Here is a 19,275-nt window from a genome sequence, read left to right as displayed (position 1 = left end):
CAGTAAATGAAATCAGACTCACATATTATATGATTCCGTTTATGTGAAATGCCAGTAACAGGCAAAATCTATGGAGACAGAAAATAGATTTGTGGTTGCCTAGGGCTGAGTGATTGAGGATTGTAAGTTGAAGCAAAAAAATGGTATTATTACGTAATTTTAAGCAATAACTTTTATAGAAAAATTTAATTAGGGAGTAATTTTCTTTGAGAGTTTATTGTCCATTTTCTACTGTTGTAAGTTTTGACATGGAGAGATGGAATAACCAGATTAGTTATTTCCTTCCTGGAACAAAGGTGCACTTTAGGATTGATTATCAATGAATTGTGGATTTGTTGAAAGAAAACCGTGATAATGTCTGAATCTGAAGGATGGAGATATCTGTTTGAACAGGTTTGTTGTGAGGCTTAAAGGGATGTGAAAACACTTGAATCTGAAAAGAACTCTTACCACCACTACTGAGCCTGTGTCTCTAGTATGAAATGCAAGTCTTAAACTCATAACCATGTCAGAGAAGGGACAAACATAAGTTTCCTGATCAACTTGTATGTTTTACTGGTCTGCACACAGTTCCTTTTTTTCTGATTTATCAACCACCTACATTAAGGTATGTAACATTTTATGTTATGTTTGAAAAGGGGTTCCTTTAAAGGAAAATCAGATTGCAATGTAACTTTTTCCCATTGATTTTAAAATTTAGACTGTAGTTTTATGCAGTAGTGTACAGAATTACTTAGGCAGCATTTTAAAAGCCACCAATGCCGGACCCTGTTCTTGGAGATTGATTTAATAGGTCTGGTGTGAGGCATTGGCACTAGTGAGAGATATGATCAGAGATCTTTTCGAATCTGAAATTACATAGACCTTTCCTTGTAAGAACAGTAACTTATCATTGAATCCGTGGAGAGAAAACAAAGCTTCAGGGTGATGGGATATGAGGGGACCTGGCTTAGCACCTCACCCTGAGGTCATACTTGGTTAAATAATACCCAGGCCTCCACTGTAGTGATTTCAAACTAGACTGTTTTGAAAAGGAGTAACAGTGAAAAACATACTTTTTGTAACATGAAGCATTTTTTTGTTTTTTGCTCCAGCCTGCAATCGAAGGAGAAAGAACACATTCAAGCCTCCATTTTAGTGTGTATAATATAGCAAACCTGACATAATGTAGATAATGAAACAGCCATGATTTCATATTTTTTCAATTTGAAACACCATACAAGAAGCTTTGATTGAGGATTAATTTGAAAACATTTAAAGTTCCTCTTGCCTTTCATCAGCATTTGTGGCATTTTAATTTTGCTTCAGGATAAGCAAATATTTTGTTTGGCTAAAATGGATTTTATTCTAAGGGGAATATGTGTAGTTCATGAAGGAAATTTTAATTTTATTTTCTTAATTAATCCTCATCGGAGGATATTCTTTCCACTGATTATTTTAGAGAGAGGTCGGGGGAGGGGGAAGAGAAACATAGATGTGAGAGAGATGGTTGCCTTTTACACTCCTGCAACCGAGGTACATGCCTTTGACTGGGAATAGAACCCCAGACCCTTTGTTCCACGGGCTGATGCTCCAATCACTGAGCAAAACCACCCAGGGCAGAAGGAAGGTTTTAGATGTACTCTTGTATTTTCTGTGTCATCTAAGGAGGGGATTTTAATATATTAGGAGAGTTCCTGACTAGGAAACTGGTTTCCAATCTGTTGTATATTCCACCCTAAGGTTTTAAAGTTCTATTTACAATAATGGTACCCTAAGTAATGGAGAAATCAATTTTCAAAAACCCTCAAATTACTGTAGCAATATTGAATTTGCAAAATTGGATTTGCAGTTTTATTGCTGTAAAATAGAATAGTAAGTTATGTGTTGGGGTAAATTTCTTGTTAGTTTTAAACTAAAATACTCACTTAGGACTCTATTTCTGTCTTACCCTGTTAGGTGTAAAGATTTCTCTCTGTGTTACTGGAATCCCTATTGGATGCTGCCCTCTGATGTTTGTGGAATGAACTGCTTTTGGGAAGCGGCTTTTAGGTAGGCACTTAATATTTAATTGGCAGATCAGTCAGTGTAGGTAAGATTAGATAGTAGATACATTTTTGATAATAAATAGGATATAAAAATGTTTTTTTCCCTGTAATATATTATCATACAAGTAAATGATTTATTTTCTAGTTTTTCTGTGTTTTTTCCCCCTACTTTGTAGTTATCGCTGTTTTTTTAGTACATAATGCATATAAGATGCTCTAATATTTTTAGATGTTATTATGATAAATAAACCATTGTTCTTAGAATTTATGATTTAATTTTAGGTAACAAGTGATAAATAGGTGGTTTAAGATAGACTTCCACTGATATTTACAGAGATATATACATATACGTGACATTTATTTAATTTAAGTTGGTATACTAAACAAACGTTTTGTAAGTGGATGGGGACACCTGGGCAAGGATTATTTTGGTTATTAGCAGAGATTGAATATTGGGGAGTGGGAGGATAAAGATCAGGGTTTAATGAAGGAGCAAATGATATGGCATTGTTTATTGATCTCTTAAATTCCTGAATAGTTTGGCCTTGTTCACTTCTCTGCATCAGGAAGGCACTGGATTGGCTGACCTCTCTGGTCCCTTTCTTGCCCTAACTTTCAATGAAAGAAGCAAGTATTGAATGAGACATCAGCCTCTCTCCCTGAGATAGTGACAGGGGAGAGAGAGGCGGTAGCCTGAAATGCTCTTCCCAAAGGTAAAATTTGAGAGTCACCTACTTTTACTGTGTCTTGTGAGTCATTAAATTTTACTCATTCAGTTTGCCAGGCACAGTGCTACGTGCTGAGAACCAGACTGTGAGTCTAGTTAATGTGGCTTCATCCTTCTGGAGCTTGCATTCTGACTGGAGCTAGTAAACCTGAGATTGCAGAGGGTGATGTATTATAAATAGCTATGATGATGGGAGAAACAGGTGAGTCATCAGGTGGGATCACCTTAAGGCATCAGGGAAGGCTTCCTGGAGGGAGCTGCTGCACGATGAATAGGCGCAAGGACAGGAGGTGAAGTAGTCTAGGTGGGAAGAACTAATGCACATTTTTAATATGTAATAGTATGTATTTTAAAATTCTTATATTCCCAATACATTATGTGTTTCATGAACTACTGGGAGGAAATCGTTGAAATCAGATATTTTAATTATATCTCATTGCTATGGAAAGATTGAAATTCTAATATGGATGAGTCAAATCAGATTATTCAAACTTTTAAAAATGATCTTATCCTTTTGAAAGTTAATCTCACCCTTCAGCTTGATCATAATTTTGGAGAATTGGGGCTCCATATTTTTCATTCTTATAAAAGTCTGCTAAATAAATAGAGCCTCGACAAGCGCCACCTTGCTGTTTTCAGCCTTGTGCCATAAATTCCTCACTCTAGAACAGCCGTGGGCAAACTACGGCCCGCGGGCCGGATCCGGCCTGTTTGAAATGAATAAAACTAAAAAAAAAAAAAAAGACCGTACCCTTTTATGTAATGATGTTTACTTTGAATTTATATTAGTTCACACAAACACTCCATCCATGCTTTTGTTCCGGTCCTCTGGTCCAGTTTAAGAACCCATTGTGGCCCTCGAGTAAAAAAGTTTGCCCACCCCTGCTCTAGAAGCTTGGTAAGTTTCAAAACTTCCATATACTCTGATCTATACAACCCAGACTCTTTTGTAAGTTATAATCATAAGGCATGAGGAATAATCTTCCTTCTCAACTGCAAGAGTAGCCCAGGGAAGTGGACCTGGTCTGAATCCCAGAGCCTCTGGTTATTATTATTCCTTTTGCTTTGGCTTCTCCAGTCCCTGGAAGGAATTACATGTGAATGAATATATAATGTAAACCCTTGTGCTTGTTACTCTCCTGAATTTGAGGTTTTAAAAGTTACATTTCTCTGTTATACTTTTTACTTGTAATATTGAATCCATACTATATGTCTGTAACCATTTTGTTTCTTACTTAGAACTTAGGATCCCTCACACTTAACTCATTCTCTTCAAACACACAGCCAAGCCAAAATGCCATAAAATAGCCACATCACTCCCTCCATTTCAGTATTTGTTCTAAATAATACCCCCTTTTCCCTGACTCCACGAGGCTGTCTTGTCTGCCCCACCTCCTTACTTCAAAGAGGTAAAGCTTCTTTGAAATTCCCTTTTACTGTCCCCTTAGGTCTCAGATTTTGCCTGGCACCAGTGGGGACTTAGCTGGCACCATTTTCTTCGTCCCAGGCCTGTCCCTGCTTTGCCAATTTGAATCTATCTATAATAATAAAAGGGTAACATGCTAATTAGACTGGGCATCTTCCGGACGTCCTTCCTGATGAAGCCGGGGCCAGAGGGAAGCCCGCCCGGGTCCTGGGTGCCTGCGGGTGACCTGAGGGAAGCCAGCTTGGGTCCTGGGTGCCTGCCGGTGGCCAGAGGGAAGCAGTCCGGGTCCCGGGTTCCAGAGGGAAGCTGGTGCTGGCAGCGGGGGGAAGGAAGGCCTACTCTGCACGAATTTTCGTGCATCGGGCCTCTAGTTCTTTATATAATTTTACTTTGATCAAAGTTTATCTGGGAGGATTATTTTCTCCCAATTTATTATACAATGAACATAAAATAACATAAAAAAGAAAATTGTCTTTTATTTACTCTCTTTCCCGTTACCAGCAAACATCTTACGAGTGTCTACTGGCTTACTTCTACCAACCAACCAACCAACCAACCCATCCTTCACACCTCAGTCCACTATGAGCGGCGCCTGCCTCTCATTGAAGTCGTCACCCCTGCCTCTGTACTGTTCTGGGCCTCATCTCACTTTCTTGTCCATTTGACACTGGTGACCACTTCCTCTTTCTTTCAGCTCTACCAGCCTATGGCTCTGGAGACCAGTGTCCTCAGCTCTTTGATCTGAACTCCTTTCTCTATTCCCAACTCATAAACATCGAAGTTCCTTAGAACTCTGCTCTTTCCTTTCCCCACTGAGGATAATCTGTTTAACTGGTGTCTCTAGTCCAGATCTCTTTTCTGAGCTCCACAACTGTATTTCCAGCTGCATGTTGGTTATTTTACCTTGCTGATTCAGATGCCTCAGACACTCTTGTTCAGACCTGAACTCGTGGTCTAGCTCCTCCCACTTTCCCTCATCTGTAGATTGTATCTTGGTTTACGACTGACTTTCACCTGTCAGTCCACAAGACTCTTCTACTGGTCTCCTTTCACAGTTGCTCCTGACGGCCTCCTCCTTCCTGTTGCCTTATCTACCAGGCTCATCACTTCTTATCCAGCTATTGAATCTTGGTTTACAACTGACTTTCACCTGTCAGTCCGCAGTGACACTTCTACCCTTTTCCTTTCTCAGTTGCTCCTGCCGGCCTCTTCCTTCCTGTTGCCTTATCTGTCATGCTCATCGCTTCTTATCCAGCCAGTGTGATCTCCCTTCCCTGCCACTGCTCCTGCCTTCTTTGTATCTTCTGTATTATTTTACCTATTTCATCGGTTGTGGTTCTGAATCAACTTGTAGACTGTTGACTTTACAGATAGATGGCACATTGTATTCATCATGTAAATTATGTTTTAGCAATTAATACTTATATTTAATGTAAAATTTTTATTTATTTTTTTAAAGAATAGTTTATTGATTTTTTTTTTACTGGTGCTTGGCAACCAGTAAATAACTAATGATTTTCCTCAGCACTTTCAGACTAGCCTACATGTTTGTGTAGTAAGCTTCTTGAGCAATCTCAACTTTTTTCTATTTTAAGCAGTTACCATTATTTCTGATTAAATCTTTTAAAAGTCTGTCTTTTCACCAAGGTTGTAAATTTGTGTGAGGTAAGGATTGTGGCTTTCCTGCTTGTCCCCAATGTCTGGCATATGAAAGGAGTTCACATATTCATTACAAAGAATGAATTATTATATTATGTTCTAAAAATTATATGGATTTAAGTGTGCACCAGGATTGTGTGAATCTACCGGTGTCTCCATAACCTTAAGCGCATTATTGGGAGTTATAATTTTACCATATAATAAGGTAAAATGATGACTTGTTTCTGATTTATATTTTGTTGATTATTTGTTGAATATATTTCCATATTTATTTAGCTTTTAAATTTTTTATGTATTGATATTTTACCTATTGAATTTTTAATGCTTATTTTATGAAATAGAATTATATATTCTGCTTTTGCATGGATCACAAATATCTTCCTAATTTATTTCATTTTTAATTTTTAGTTATCTTTTCATTATGCAATCTCTTAATTTTAGTATTATTATAAATATTGTTTTAATATACTAATTTTTCTAAGAGTTGAATTTTTAAAATACTTAATCTTTCTCTTTATGGTGGGAATCAATTTTCAGTTCATGGAGTCTATGGGTATAGGTGAATTTAATGTTATCTGTCTTCTCTTGAATGGTCACATGTTCATTTTAAGAACTATATATTTACAGGTAATTTTATTTTTTAATAGGTTGTTTTAAATTATGTTTTAGCAATTAATACTTATATTTAATATAGAATTAAAAAAATTTTAAAGAATAGTTTATTGATTTTATTTTTTTAATTCTATATTAAATATAAGTATTAATTGCTAAAACATGTAAAATATTCTTTAAATAGTATTTTTTTCTGATTTCCCCCTCTCAGCATTTTACTTCCATTAGTTTCAAATCCTCAAAGGTTATAAGAACAGTATAGCAAGCACACTACATACCCTTCACCTAGCTATTTATCTATTATTAATTAACATTATGTTTTACCAGCTTTTTTTTTTTTTTTTTGGCTGAACCATTTGAGAGACAGCTGCAGCCCTTGTTACACCCACCTAGTTACATGTGTTCAGCTTGCAGCTCCTAAGAACAAGGACATTCTCCAGTATAAGCATAATAAAATTGTTACTTCAGGTTGCTTAACACTGACAGACTATATATTCATATTAATATTTCTTTATTTTTCTGTTAATGAACTTTATGTCTTTCCTCCCTCATTCAGGATCCACTCAAGAGTTATATATTGCATTCAGTTGTTAGATTTCTTTAAAAGTCTCCTTCCCTCTAGAATAGTAGTATCTCAGCCATTTGGGCAGTGATGGTATCCTTCATGATTTGATATTTGTATTGTGTTTTGTTTTGTAGAATATCCCTTTATTTAGATTTGTCTGTCTCCTCATGATTGGTTTCAGGATTTTTGGCAGGAATACTCATAATAGATACTGTGCTCCTCTTTGGGCCTGCTCTCAGGAGGCCTATGAGGTCATAAGTTTAAATAACATTATTGGTTAAGTTTGATCATGTAATTAAGGTGGTGATATTACATTTCTAAACTTGTAAAAGTATCTTTATCCCCTTTGTAATGTGTGGGGATAATACTTTGATATGTGGTTTTAACATCCATTGGCTATTCTTGTTCAAATCATCTATCTATATATATAAAAACCTAAGTGACCGTTACAACTGAATGACCGGAACGACCAGTCGACTGGTTGCTGTGACGTGCACTGACCACCAGGGGGCAGACACTCAATGCAGGAGCTGCCCCCTGGTGGTCAGGGGGCTCCCACAGTGGGAGTTCTGCTCCACTCAGCCAGAAGCTGGGCTCAGGGCTGGTGAGTGCAGGTGTGGCAGCGGCAGTAGGAGAGGCGGGGCTGGGATGAGCGGCAGTGGAGCTGCGCCCGCCCCCGGCTGGGGTTCCTCCCCAGCTGCCTGCTGCTTCAGCACTGCTACATCCCTCAGGGTCCTGGATTGCGAGAGGGTGCAGGCCAGGCTGAGGGACCCCACCCATGCACAAATCCGTGCACCACGCCTCTAGTCTATTAAAATGGTGATTGCAAACTAGTGATTTTCATAATTCTGTTATTCTTTCTACATTTATTGGTTGGCATTCATCTTTAAAGAGTTCTACCTCCCCCTTATCCCTTTTCATTGGTGTCATTGTAGACTCATGGATTCATTTTTTAAATCTAATGTGTTATGCATCACTCTCATAATTCCTATTCATGCTCAGTTTATGCCAAATTTAGCCTTGGGAACCCTCAAGTGTTATCTTTGAATTATCTGAAGACTTTCTTCTAATCACATATCTGTGGAAAATAGGTTTGACTTAAAAATGTCCTTTTGGATAATATTTCTTTAATCCATAGGGTCTTTTTTTCTTAGTTACACTGTATAGCATACTTTCACAGAGCCTGATAAGATTACGCCATTCAGTTGTCACCAAAATTACTTGAATGGCTGTTTCCCTGTTACTTCTAGGTGGTTTTAGTTTCCCCTTCCTATAGAGTAGAAGCTTACGTTAGATTTCTTCCACTTGGAATTATTTCCTGTCCTTGGGGTCTAGGGACATGGTGGTGGACAGAGACATGTTAAAGGATGTTTTGTCTTGTCACAGTTTAGGTGTTGAGTCTGTACTGTATATAATGCTTTCGCTAACAAAGGACTCAACAGAAAAGCAAATGCAATTTGATGGTACTCTTTCCATAGAAATTGGTGGAAGGAGTGTTGGCAGTGTGACTAAGCCTTGCTAAAATGCCTGGGAGGAGGAGTCCCTGGGACTGATTTTAGAGGGATTATTTTTTTCTTGAACATTTAACTTATTTTTCTTAAAAAGGTTTGCTATACTTCTTGTCTCTGTATGTAGAGAATTCTGTGCAACACATGACTATTACGGCTTACTTTAAAAATCTCTTGGCTTTTAGCTTTGGGGCAGGATCTAGTTAGGGCCAATTAAGCAATCAGAACCCATTATAGATTCTCAAGTCTTGGTGCTTTAATGAGGGCCTTTATACCATCATGAGAAGTGGGGTCTGGAGGCATTTGCTGGAAAGATTAGATAATTAGAACTCTGTGAAATTGTTGTATGTCTTCTCTGCTTTGTCTTTTATTGTGTCATCGTGCCTTGAGATGAACGAGGTTCCCACCCACCCCCTTATTATAGGTATAGAAAGCATAGATACCTAGTCTTCCCTCTGCTAGGGTTTAATATTACAAACCGGGGGGCTCAACAGAAAAGTGGGGGCAGATAGAGAATGCAGACAAGGGAGGAGGTACTGCTGCTTTCTGTTGCTGTCCATGGGAAAGAACAGTGCTTTAAAAAGATTTAAGCTCATGCTAACACCAGTATGTGAAAGAAGTGGCCAGGCAGGCCAGGTGGGTGGGAAAGGATAAACTGGTAACTAACAGCTGGTGCTTGCACAGTGGGATAGCCATGTGCAAAATTACGTGACTGTCCCCACCTCAAACCATTCATTAAATCCATTCCTGGCAGATCAATCTAAATATTAAAAGCAAAGTCTGTACCTAATACTATGTTTTAATTTAATGATGATCTTAATACTTTGATGAAGAATATCACCACTGCTTCTGGAATAGTAAAAATAATTCTTGCAAGAATACCATTTTATATGTAACTTCTCCATTTAACACCATTTAAGTAACAGTTAACTTTATAAATTATCTGGGGAAGGTTATTTTTTTTTCTCTTAAAGAAAGCATATCCATCTATAGAATAATTGGCCCATTAGCCTGAACAAAAGGCGAGTTATCGCGGCATTGAGGAGTCTAAGTTTCAGCCTCCCAGTAGAGGGCCCAGGGAAGGAAATGGTCCCTGAGTTTTCTAGGAGACAAGTAATTTGGCTGAAGAGCTTTCTGCTCTTCTGCATAAAGGCTGACAGCCAGTTACCAGTAATTGTGTATGTGAGATATCCCAATGTAAGAGCAATGAACCCATTTTCAGGCCCAAAGAACCCAGTTAGACCAGAAAAGCAGCAGTTTCAGCTGCTGGTTTAAATACCTCCAGGCCTTTAGCAAAACAGGCTTGTTAGTAGGAAGGGATAGATCACAGCAAAAACAGGACTCAGACTTAATTTTCTATACTACTACAATGAAAAATTCTAAATGTTTATTATCATTTTAACATTAAGATGTATGAATTTGCTGAAGAATATCACTGCTGCTTCTGGAATAGTAAAAATCTTGCAAGAACACCATTTTATATGTAACTTCTCCAAGTATGTTTTGTATAGTCAGTTGCTTGTATTTAAAGTTATTTAATATGATTTTCTGTTTTTTAATAGCCTAGTTGGTTGAGGGACTAATTATCCATGAGCAAGATCAAGTATTTCCTCAGAAAACAGTCTGGGACCACTCTAACATGTGGGTGAATATTCCAGGATTCCAAAGTCTTATGCTAAAGAATATAACTACAGTAATTTTAGCTTGTAAATTTAAGAGAAATAATTAATTTCTCATCCCTGCTATTGCAAATCTCAGTTATGTATACATACAACTGGTAATGTTAAATATTAGAATTTCTAAGTCTTTACACACTTTCCAGAAATGATCTGTGTCAGCAAAAAGTCAAATTTGTACATTTTTAGTGTGGATTGTTTGTACGTTACAATACTTTAATGTGTTACTAGTTTTGTCTTCTGTTATCTTCCATTTTTACATTACTTTAGCTGTCAGTTCCAAAAAGATTGTTTTACGTCATAATTACAGATGGGATTTTTATTTTATAAGTTTGTTATTTTATTTAATAACAATACAGTCACATGTAATTAGTTCTGTTCTTTAGGTACTGGTAGGTTATAAAGGTGCAAGAGGGTTGAAATAGGCCTGGTGCTGTTGACTGCTGCTCTGTGTTAGAAGTAGTGGGGCCTAACATAGCCTAGGCCAGTGGTCGGCAAACTGCGGCTCACGAGCCACATGCGGCTCTTTGGCCCCTTGAGTGTGGCTCTTCCTAAGCCTTAGGAGTACCCTAATTAAGTTAATAACAGTGTACCTACCTATATAGTTTAAGTTTAAAAAATTTGGCTCTCAAAAGAAATTTCAATCGTTGTACTGTTGATATTTGGCTCTGTTGACTAATGAGTTTGCCGACCACTGGCCTAGGCCAATAACTGGGGCTTAGGGAGTCTTACCTTCCAAGATGCAGTCTAGAGTTTGACTTGTATGTTTTAGACCACCTCAGAAATTTTCGCTACTCACTGATTACTTGGTAAAGGGGACTGAAGGTATGTATGTCAGTGACAAAAGTTAGGTGAAGAAAACTTCTTGTAGTCACATGGGTGAATATTGGATATAATATTGAAATATTTATGGGTGAATTTCTGTGTTTCCTTCAAAATGATCCATTGGTTAGTGAAAGGGGGCGTGGGCAAGGGTTTTTAGATGAAATAATAATGTTGGATGGATAATTGTTGCAGCTGGGAGATGGGCACATGGGGAACTTCTGTGTATTCTCTCTACTTTTATGTGTGTTTTTGATTTTTTAAAATAAAAAAGCTTTAAAAATTGATGCTCCCCTTCTCAATTGGGGAGGTTCCTTGAGAGAATTAAGCCCAAATGCGCTAATGCATTCAGTGTGAGTAATGAATTAACTTCTCTCGTGTGCGTCTAGAATGGTTTTAATTATATACCACTCTTGGGAGACTTGAGAAAGTAAGTAGTTGTGTGTGTGTGTTTTAATATTTTATGGTTCCTAGTGAGGAATGTTGGCCAAGAAAGGCTGGTTGAGGGTATAGAACTGTATGATTGATTCAACATTCTACTCTATTGTAATTTGATGTTTCTTTGCCTTTTAAATAGAAGTTTTGTACTTCAGTTTTTGAACATGGTCAAAATGCCATGTTAATATATTAACTTTATACTAAAACTGTTTGAAAATGTGGTTTTCTTTTCTATTAGATATGATCCGAAAGTACAGCCCGTTGAGAGGATGCACCTAGCTGTGGTTGCCTGTGGTGAACGACTGGAAGAAACTATAACCATGTTGAAGTCAGCGATCATTTTCAGCATCAAACCTCTTCAGTTCCATATTTTTGCTGAAGATCAACTACATGATAGTTTCAAAGGCATAGTAAGTATTTGAGACTTAAGTCTATGGAGTTAAATATTTACTGATGTATTGCTTGGTGGGGAGCCTTTTTTTCTTCCCAGGCCCATTTGGATATTTATAACATCATTCGTGGGCCATGCAAAATTATTACCTTTAAAATTAGCCTGCTATATTTGGTCAGACATTTAATTAACTCACTCCTAATGCCTTGGCAGGGCCAGACCAAATGATTTCGTGGGATTTATATGGCCCAAGGGCCGGACGTTCCACACCCCTGCTTTAAAGCAGCAACCATTTCTCACGTTGAGATTGCACGTCCCGCTTGGGGCATGTAAAGGAAGCAACAGATTGATGTTTCTGTCTCTCTCCCTTCGTCTCTCTAAAATCAATTAAACATATCTTTGGGTGAGGATTTAAAAAAAAAAATTACTTGAACACAGTCATCATTCAAAAAGAACATTTTTAGCTTGTTACATAAACTACTTAGAACCCCCTCCTTATAAATTGTAAATGTAGGAAATTTGAGTCAACAATTCTTTTGAAGCAACAGTGACAGGTAATACTTAAGCAGAATTTGAAACAATACAGTGTCTTGCAATGCATTAAGGATGCTAAAGAGTAAAAGTGTTCATTATAGATTTTTAGGTCTTTTTTGCCTTTTGCAATCTTCTTTTTAGAAGTTGGCATTGGATATGTATTTATCAGAACATTTTATTATCAGGAATATCTATGCATATTAAAAGCACATAAATACACAAATATTTTCTAACTAGAGGCCTGGTGCATGAAATTCGTGCATGGGTAGGGTTCCTAGGCCTGGCCGGCAATCAGGGCCGATCTGTGGAGTGACTGGTGGGGTGATTGGGGAGCCCCCACTGGCACCCACCTTGGCTGGCCTGGGGCCTGCGGGCTGGGGGAAGCTCCTGCATTGAGTGTCTGCCCCCGGTCAGTGCGTGTTATAGCAACTGGTTGTTCCACCGGTCATTCCGCTGTTCGGTCGATTTGCATATTAGGCTTTCATTATATAGGATTAGTTTCATATTGGTCTGACTTTGTAAACATATTATCCTATATAACAAAGAGGCAATATGCAAATTGACCCTCACTCTGTCACACCATCACAAGATGGCTGCGCCCACAGTGGAGGCGGGGATTTCCGTAACACAAGATCGCTGCGCCCACAGTGGAGGCGGGGATTCCCATAACACAAGATGGCTGTGCCCACAGTGGAGGCGGGGTTCCCGTAATGAGCGATCAGCAGGGACCTGAGCTTGTGTGGCGCTGGGGCGGGGGACCTGAGGCCGTGCCCCTGGCCCAGCGGGGCTTGCTGGGGGACCTCAGGCCACGCCCCTGCCGGGCTGGGCTTGAAGGGGGACCTCAGGTTGTGCCCCCAGCCCTGGCGCCGGGCTGTGGGACCTCAGGCTGCACCCCCCACACCAGCACCAGGTTGGGGGACCTGAGGCCGTGCCCCCGGCCCAGTGGGGCTTGAAGGGGGACCTGAGGCTGCACCCCCTGCCTGGCGGGGCTTGACAGGGGACCTGAGGCTGCGTCCCCAGCCCAGCGGGGCTTGACGGGGGACCTGAGGCCATGCCCCCCACCTGGTGGGGTTTGAAGGGGGACCTCAGGCCACGCCCCCTGTGTGGGTGGGTGGGGACTTGACTCTGGGTCCCCTGGTGTGCCCCAGACTCTGACAGGAGGAAGATTTTCGTATATATTTTACTAATTTTCTTTCATCTCTGACACTTCTATTATAGAGAAAGGGCAAATAACAGTATTACAATATTTTCTCTAATTAATTCCCTTTTAATGTGCATGAATTTTGTGCACCGGGCCACTAGTATGATATAATAGGAAATGATGCAATAAAATTAGTGCTTCATTTTTCTCAGTTTAATTTGATTAGGGATGGAGAAGATTTATATATCAGGTAAAGTTGAAGGAGATCAACAATTTACAAGGCTCTTTTAACTTTCTGGTTTTGTGATTGATTTCCTTATAACTTTTGTTGTGCCTCAGATCTTTATGGTGGAGTCTCTCTAGCATATTATTATGACTTTAAAATTCTGAATGAAAAAAAAATGGTGAGAAAGAAGACTCTGACTTTGTCTTAACTGTGTCCAACATAAAATGTGTAATATCTTAATTTTTAATTTAAAAAAATAATCTGTTATATGATCTTACAGAGAAAATTGAAAGTGAAACAAAATTAAACAGTTCTTTTTTTTATATTTTTCAGCTCGACAGCTGGTCATTTTTACAAACATTTAATTATTCATTATACCCAATAAGTTTTCCGAGTGAGAATGCAGTGGAGTGGAAAAAGCTCTTTAAACCATGTGCTTCCCAGAGATTGTTCTTGCCAGTAAGTTTTCTCCCCAGTGTTTTGTTTGTTTGTTTGTTTTTTGACTCTTGCTTTTACACACATGAGTTACTGAAGAGTTGCATTTAAATCATTAAACACACACACACAAACACAGTATGACTTTTTCTTTGAACAAAAACAAGGAATAGAAAACATTTCCATAGAATAAGAGCTACAATAAAAACCTCTGTTAAAATAAAAACTGCAAATAATTTATATTGAAACACTATTTCTTGCATTTTAATTTATTCAGTGCTATAAACTTTTATCTCTAAGAAGAAATCAAGGTCATCTGTTGCCAGCAGAAATGCAGTGGTAGTATCACCTTCAAGTTGCAGACTTCATTATTATTTGGGAAAAGAAGTAGATTGCATCATTAAGTAACCACTTTTGTCTTATACCAAGTCAATTTATCTTTTCTAACTAATATTTTAACACAAAGACAATTTAAGGCATGTGAACTCAAAGGGAGATGGGAACCATTTATTCAGTGGGGCTGTTTTTTGGTAATGTTGTCTGGCGATAAACCTTGATTATAGTTTTTATAATCTAAAATATTCAGATTTTAAAAGATTGATGCTTTATTTTTCTAAGTGATAAACTTTTTTTTACTGAGTTTCTCTTCCTTTGAAATGGATGAAAAGAACTAATGTAAGCTCTGCCAACTTCTTCCACCAAAAATACTGATGTGGTTATTATTTAACCTTATGTCTGATTTCCAGTTGGCAGTGAACTTGGAGTTTTATGCAGTCTTCCTAGTCTGCAACAATCCAGTAATCTGTAAATGCACATTGTATCGTGGTACAGAAGCAGAATGTTGATATAAAACCAGTTGTCCTCATTTTTGTCCCCACAACAGGGAGACAGACAAACCTACAGACACATGTACACATACTCTTCTAATTGGGGGCTTTATTCAGGCACTCCAGTCTACCATCATATTTTTTTCAGCCTGATATTAAACCAGCTGGTGGGGGGAATTCAGTGTTTTCAGCCTTCTAGCTGCTCATTAAGGTAATTGCTTAACCTTAGCTCTAGGAGGAGGTAGCATCTTTGAAAAGGAGCAGAATGAAGATAAAGCTCTTATTTTCATTTATCTTCTTATCTAAAAAGGTTTAGCTTAACCTGATTATCGAGTTTTACTGATACACTGGATAGGCAATAAATTTAAATTTGCAGGAGTCAGATTCTAAAGTTCATGGGTAAGGCAGAAATAAAAAAACAAAAATTGCCTTTGGAACTCCCTGTAGAAGATAGGTTGGAGATTTAACATCTCTCAGAAAGTAGCAACATAGCCGATATGTCTTGCAAGACAAGTCTTGTCTTTACTCTTACTAAGTGAGTGCACATTTTCTTTGATTTGTTGGGGGATAATAAGCACAGAAATAAGAGCATGAACTTAAGCTAAGTGGTCTGGGTTTCAATTTTGGCTCTACAGTTTCCTAGTTGAGACCAAAATGATGTAAAGGTGCCAGCCATTAGTGTTACAGGCCAAGGGAACAAATTCATATCTTTATATTGGTTTATTTCTATATTTATCTCAAGAAATTAAGATTTGAGATAGAAATTCACCTAAATTAATGTTCTTTAATTAAGATTTCTCCCTAATCTCTGAGCATATGCTTTTATTTTATTCTTATTGTTAGAGTGTTCTGATTTGTTTTTATACTGTTTCTTCTCTAAAAGTTAATATAAAGATTAGCATAGTATCTTTAACATGCTGTTGCAAAAAATGACTGATCGAGGAAAAATTGCTCTAAAAGTTCTTGTAAATTTGCTTATCTCTTAAGTACTTCTTTTATGTTTTACACTAAATAAATAGAATTATAGTTAATGATTCCAATATCTCTCCTTATAGTTAATCCTGAAAGAAGTTGACTCACTATTGTATGTCGACACTGATATCCTTTTTTTACGGCCCGTTGATGACATTTGGTCTTTACTCAAGAAATTTAATTCCACACAAATTGCTGCAATGGCACCAGAACATGAAGAGCCTCGAATAGGATGGTATAATCGCTTTGCCAGACATCCATACTATGGAAAAACTGGAGTAAACTCTGGAGTTATGTTGATGAACATGACTAGAATAAGAAGGAAGTATTTCAAGGTAAGTCCCTGATAATAGGTAGTTGGTTATTTTCCCTCTGAAGTGTTTGGTTTCTGATTTAATTTTGCTTTGTTAAAAACTAGATTGAACTATTCAGAATATTTCCATTTGTCTAAAATATTTGAAGAAAGGCGTGTTCTTAGTATTCTGTTTATTAGAGCACTAGAGGCTCAGTGCATGAATTCATGCACCAGTGCGGTCCCTCGGTCTGACCTGCGGGATCAGGCCGAAACCGGCTCTCCAACATCCCCTGAGGGGTCCTGGATTGCAAGAGGGCTCAGGCCAGGCTGAGGGACCCCACTGGTGCAGGATCGGGGCCAGGGAGGGACGCGGGGGGTTGGCCAGTCAGTGAGAGACTGTGGGAGGGCTCCAGGGTGTGTCAGGCTCATCTTGCTCAGTCCTGATCAGCCAGACCCCAGCAGCAAGCTAACCTACTGGTTGGAGCATCTGCCCCCTGGTGATCAGTGCATGTCATAGTGACTGGTTGACCAGTCGACTGTCTGCCCCCTGGTGGTCAGTGCACATCATAGTGAGTGGTTGAGCAGCCTTAGCATGTCATTAGCATATTACGCTTTGATTGGTTGAACGGACGACCGGACAACCAGACACTTAGCATATTAGGCTTTCATTATATAGGATTGCTCAAACGAGATGGCATTACAATGAAGTGAACTAACGCACTGTAGCAAACATCACCTTCTTAGGTTGTTACTCCAGGCAGCAGCAGTCATTCTGTAGTTGTGCAGCTGTAGAATACTTGAATTTAAAGTGTGAGATGTCTTGGGGGAACACAGAGTTGCAGTTATGAGCTTAAGACTCTGGTGCCTGCTGGCTTGGTTCAAACGCTAGAACCTTGGGTAAGTTTTGAATATCTATGGGGTTTAGTTTCTTCAGCTGTGAAATGAGGATGGCAAGGTCACACAGTACCTATGTCATAGGCTTTTTTGAGGATGAAATTAGTTAGAACAGTGGCTAACACATAGTAAGTGTACAGAGTATGCCACCAAGTAAGCACTTAAATGTCAGCTAAAACAATGACCTCTGTAACACCCATATAGACTTACTGTTTATCCCTTTACATCTAGTTAGGACAGAAATAAACATTAAGAGATATTAAGTCATATCTGATATGAGTATATATGTATGTTTTATACATATATTTGTCAGATCTTTTTCTTATGGCTTCTGGTGGAACAGAATTTACATCATTATTTAATACTCCTTTCTACGTGGCTGATTTAAACCTCCCTCTTACTTTGGGTATAGGCAGCAGTGATGCTTGTAGCCACCCTCCCCCCACATCCTGACATTTCAGTCTTAGGACACACAGTTCATACCCATCATTCTGTAGATCTAGTAAATCTAGGTGTTTGTGTTTTTTTTAAATAAAGTTTTTCCATTTTCTGAACCTTTCTGAAATCTTGATTTCATTTTACCTTTGTCTCTCACAATTGAATGAACGAATGAGGCTGGTGTGACCTGTGTTCTTGCTTAAAAGTGAACATCTTTCTTTAGTTACCCAATTTGTTAATATATCTTGAGTTTTAAAATTTCACATACCAAAAATTTTTCTAAATAAGATGTCAAACTATGAGTTTTCTTCCTTTTCTATGCATGGTAATATTATACCAGAAGATGGTGCTCTAAGATTATCTGCTAAGGAATAATGTGACTTCTCAGTAACCCTTCACTTGAAATTCACAGAATTATGAGAAAGCTAGTGTTGCAAAGAACCTTAGAGATAATTTAGTGTAACACCATTATTCAGTTTTTTAAAATTTTCAAAATATAGCTATATAGTTCAAATCTATGATTATTTTTTACTTATTTAAATGTCATTCTTAAATACTTTAACAGTTTCTCCCATTCTTCTTTTATTTTTGTCTGTGGCATGTTCTAAACCAGCTGGAGATGTAGATATGGAAGTTGAAGTAATTTCTAAACTTTCAAACTTTAGCTTTCTTTTGTGTATTAATGATTATTTAATGAAGAAAAATATGAGGCATTGTACATTAATTTAGTCGGTACAGTTTGCTTCATATCTTCTGTCTCTATGTTCTAAACAACCCTACTCTTGCTCAGTGAGGACAATACAAATTTGCTTTGTTTTCAAATATTATTACATTTGTGATTGCTGGATGCTTCTACAAAATTTATTGAGTCTTTAATTCCTTTTTTATAATCTGTCTTTGTTTTCCAGGTTGCTTTTCAGGCTATATCTGTAGCAAACTTTACTTTGATTTTTCCTGGCACAGGTCTTAAATTTTAGAGCTCTGAATTATTTGTAATAACTTTTCAAACTGTTTCATACAGATCTGTGAATGCTATCCCATAGTTCTTACCCACATGAAAAGAGAACACTTACTATGAGGTAGACATGATAGTGGTTTTTACATATTTGAGAGATGTATGTGACCGGGACTGACTCTCTCTCTCTCTCTCTCTCTCTCTCACACACACACACACACCACACACACACACACACCTTATGAGAACAGAATATCAATGAACATCTTACCAAAAGGGATAGAACTTTTCAGAGATTCTGAAGTAACTAATTTGGAGTAACTAATTTTGGGGAATTGATGAGTTTCATTTTCTAGCATTGCTGGAATATAATATGAATAGCCACCTGTCAGTTTTATATTATAAGGTAGACTGATAATGGTAATGAGCCTATGTATTTTCAAAAGCATACATAATTCTAAAAGGGAAAGTAATTGATCTTAATATAATACATGTGCATTTTGGTAGTAGTTTTGCTAAATTTAGTAAATTAAAACTATGAGGTTGGTAAAACTAGGTATATACTTGTTCATATGGAAAATAATACGATAATCTACACTAATAAAAGAGAAACATGGTAATTGGCGTACGACCGCTACCCTTCCCATTGGCTAATCAGGGAGATATGCAAATTAACTGACAGCCAAAATGGCGGCCGGCAGCCAGGC

General features: G+C 38.0%; 1 protein-coding gene across 1 annotated transcript in view; it reads left to right on the top strand.

The window, feature by feature from the left end:
* Nucleotides 1-354: 354 nt before the first annotated feature.
* Nucleotides 355-19,275, top strand: part of GXYLT1 (glucoside xylosyltransferase 1) — a 31,679-nt gene continuing 12,758 nt past the window's right edge. The window contains exons 1-6 of the mRNA XM_014529530.1: nt 355-393; nt 507-607; nt 1,939-2,031; nt 11,699-11,870; nt 14,086-14,211; nt 16,070-16,321. Of these exons, the coding sequence (XP_014385016.1) occupies nt 355-393; nt 507-607; nt 1,939-2,031; nt 11,699-11,870; nt 14,086-14,211; nt 16,070-16,321 (783 nt within the window). The remainder of the gene's footprint in view (nt 394-506; nt 608-1,938; nt 2,032-11,698; nt 11,871-14,085; nt 14,212-16,069; nt 16,322-19,275) is intronic.

The sequence above is a fragment of the Myotis brandtii genome, unplaced genomic scaffold (genome assembly GCF_000412655.1).
Source record: "Myotis brandtii unplaced genomic scaffold, ASM41265v1 scaffold686, whole genome shotgun sequence".
NCBI lineage: Eukaryota > Metazoa > Chordata > Mammalia > Chiroptera > Vespertilionidae > Myotis > Myotis brandtii.
The sequence above is the reverse complement of the archived record's forward strand: the minus strand, read 5'-3'. Positions and strand labels throughout refer to the sequence as shown.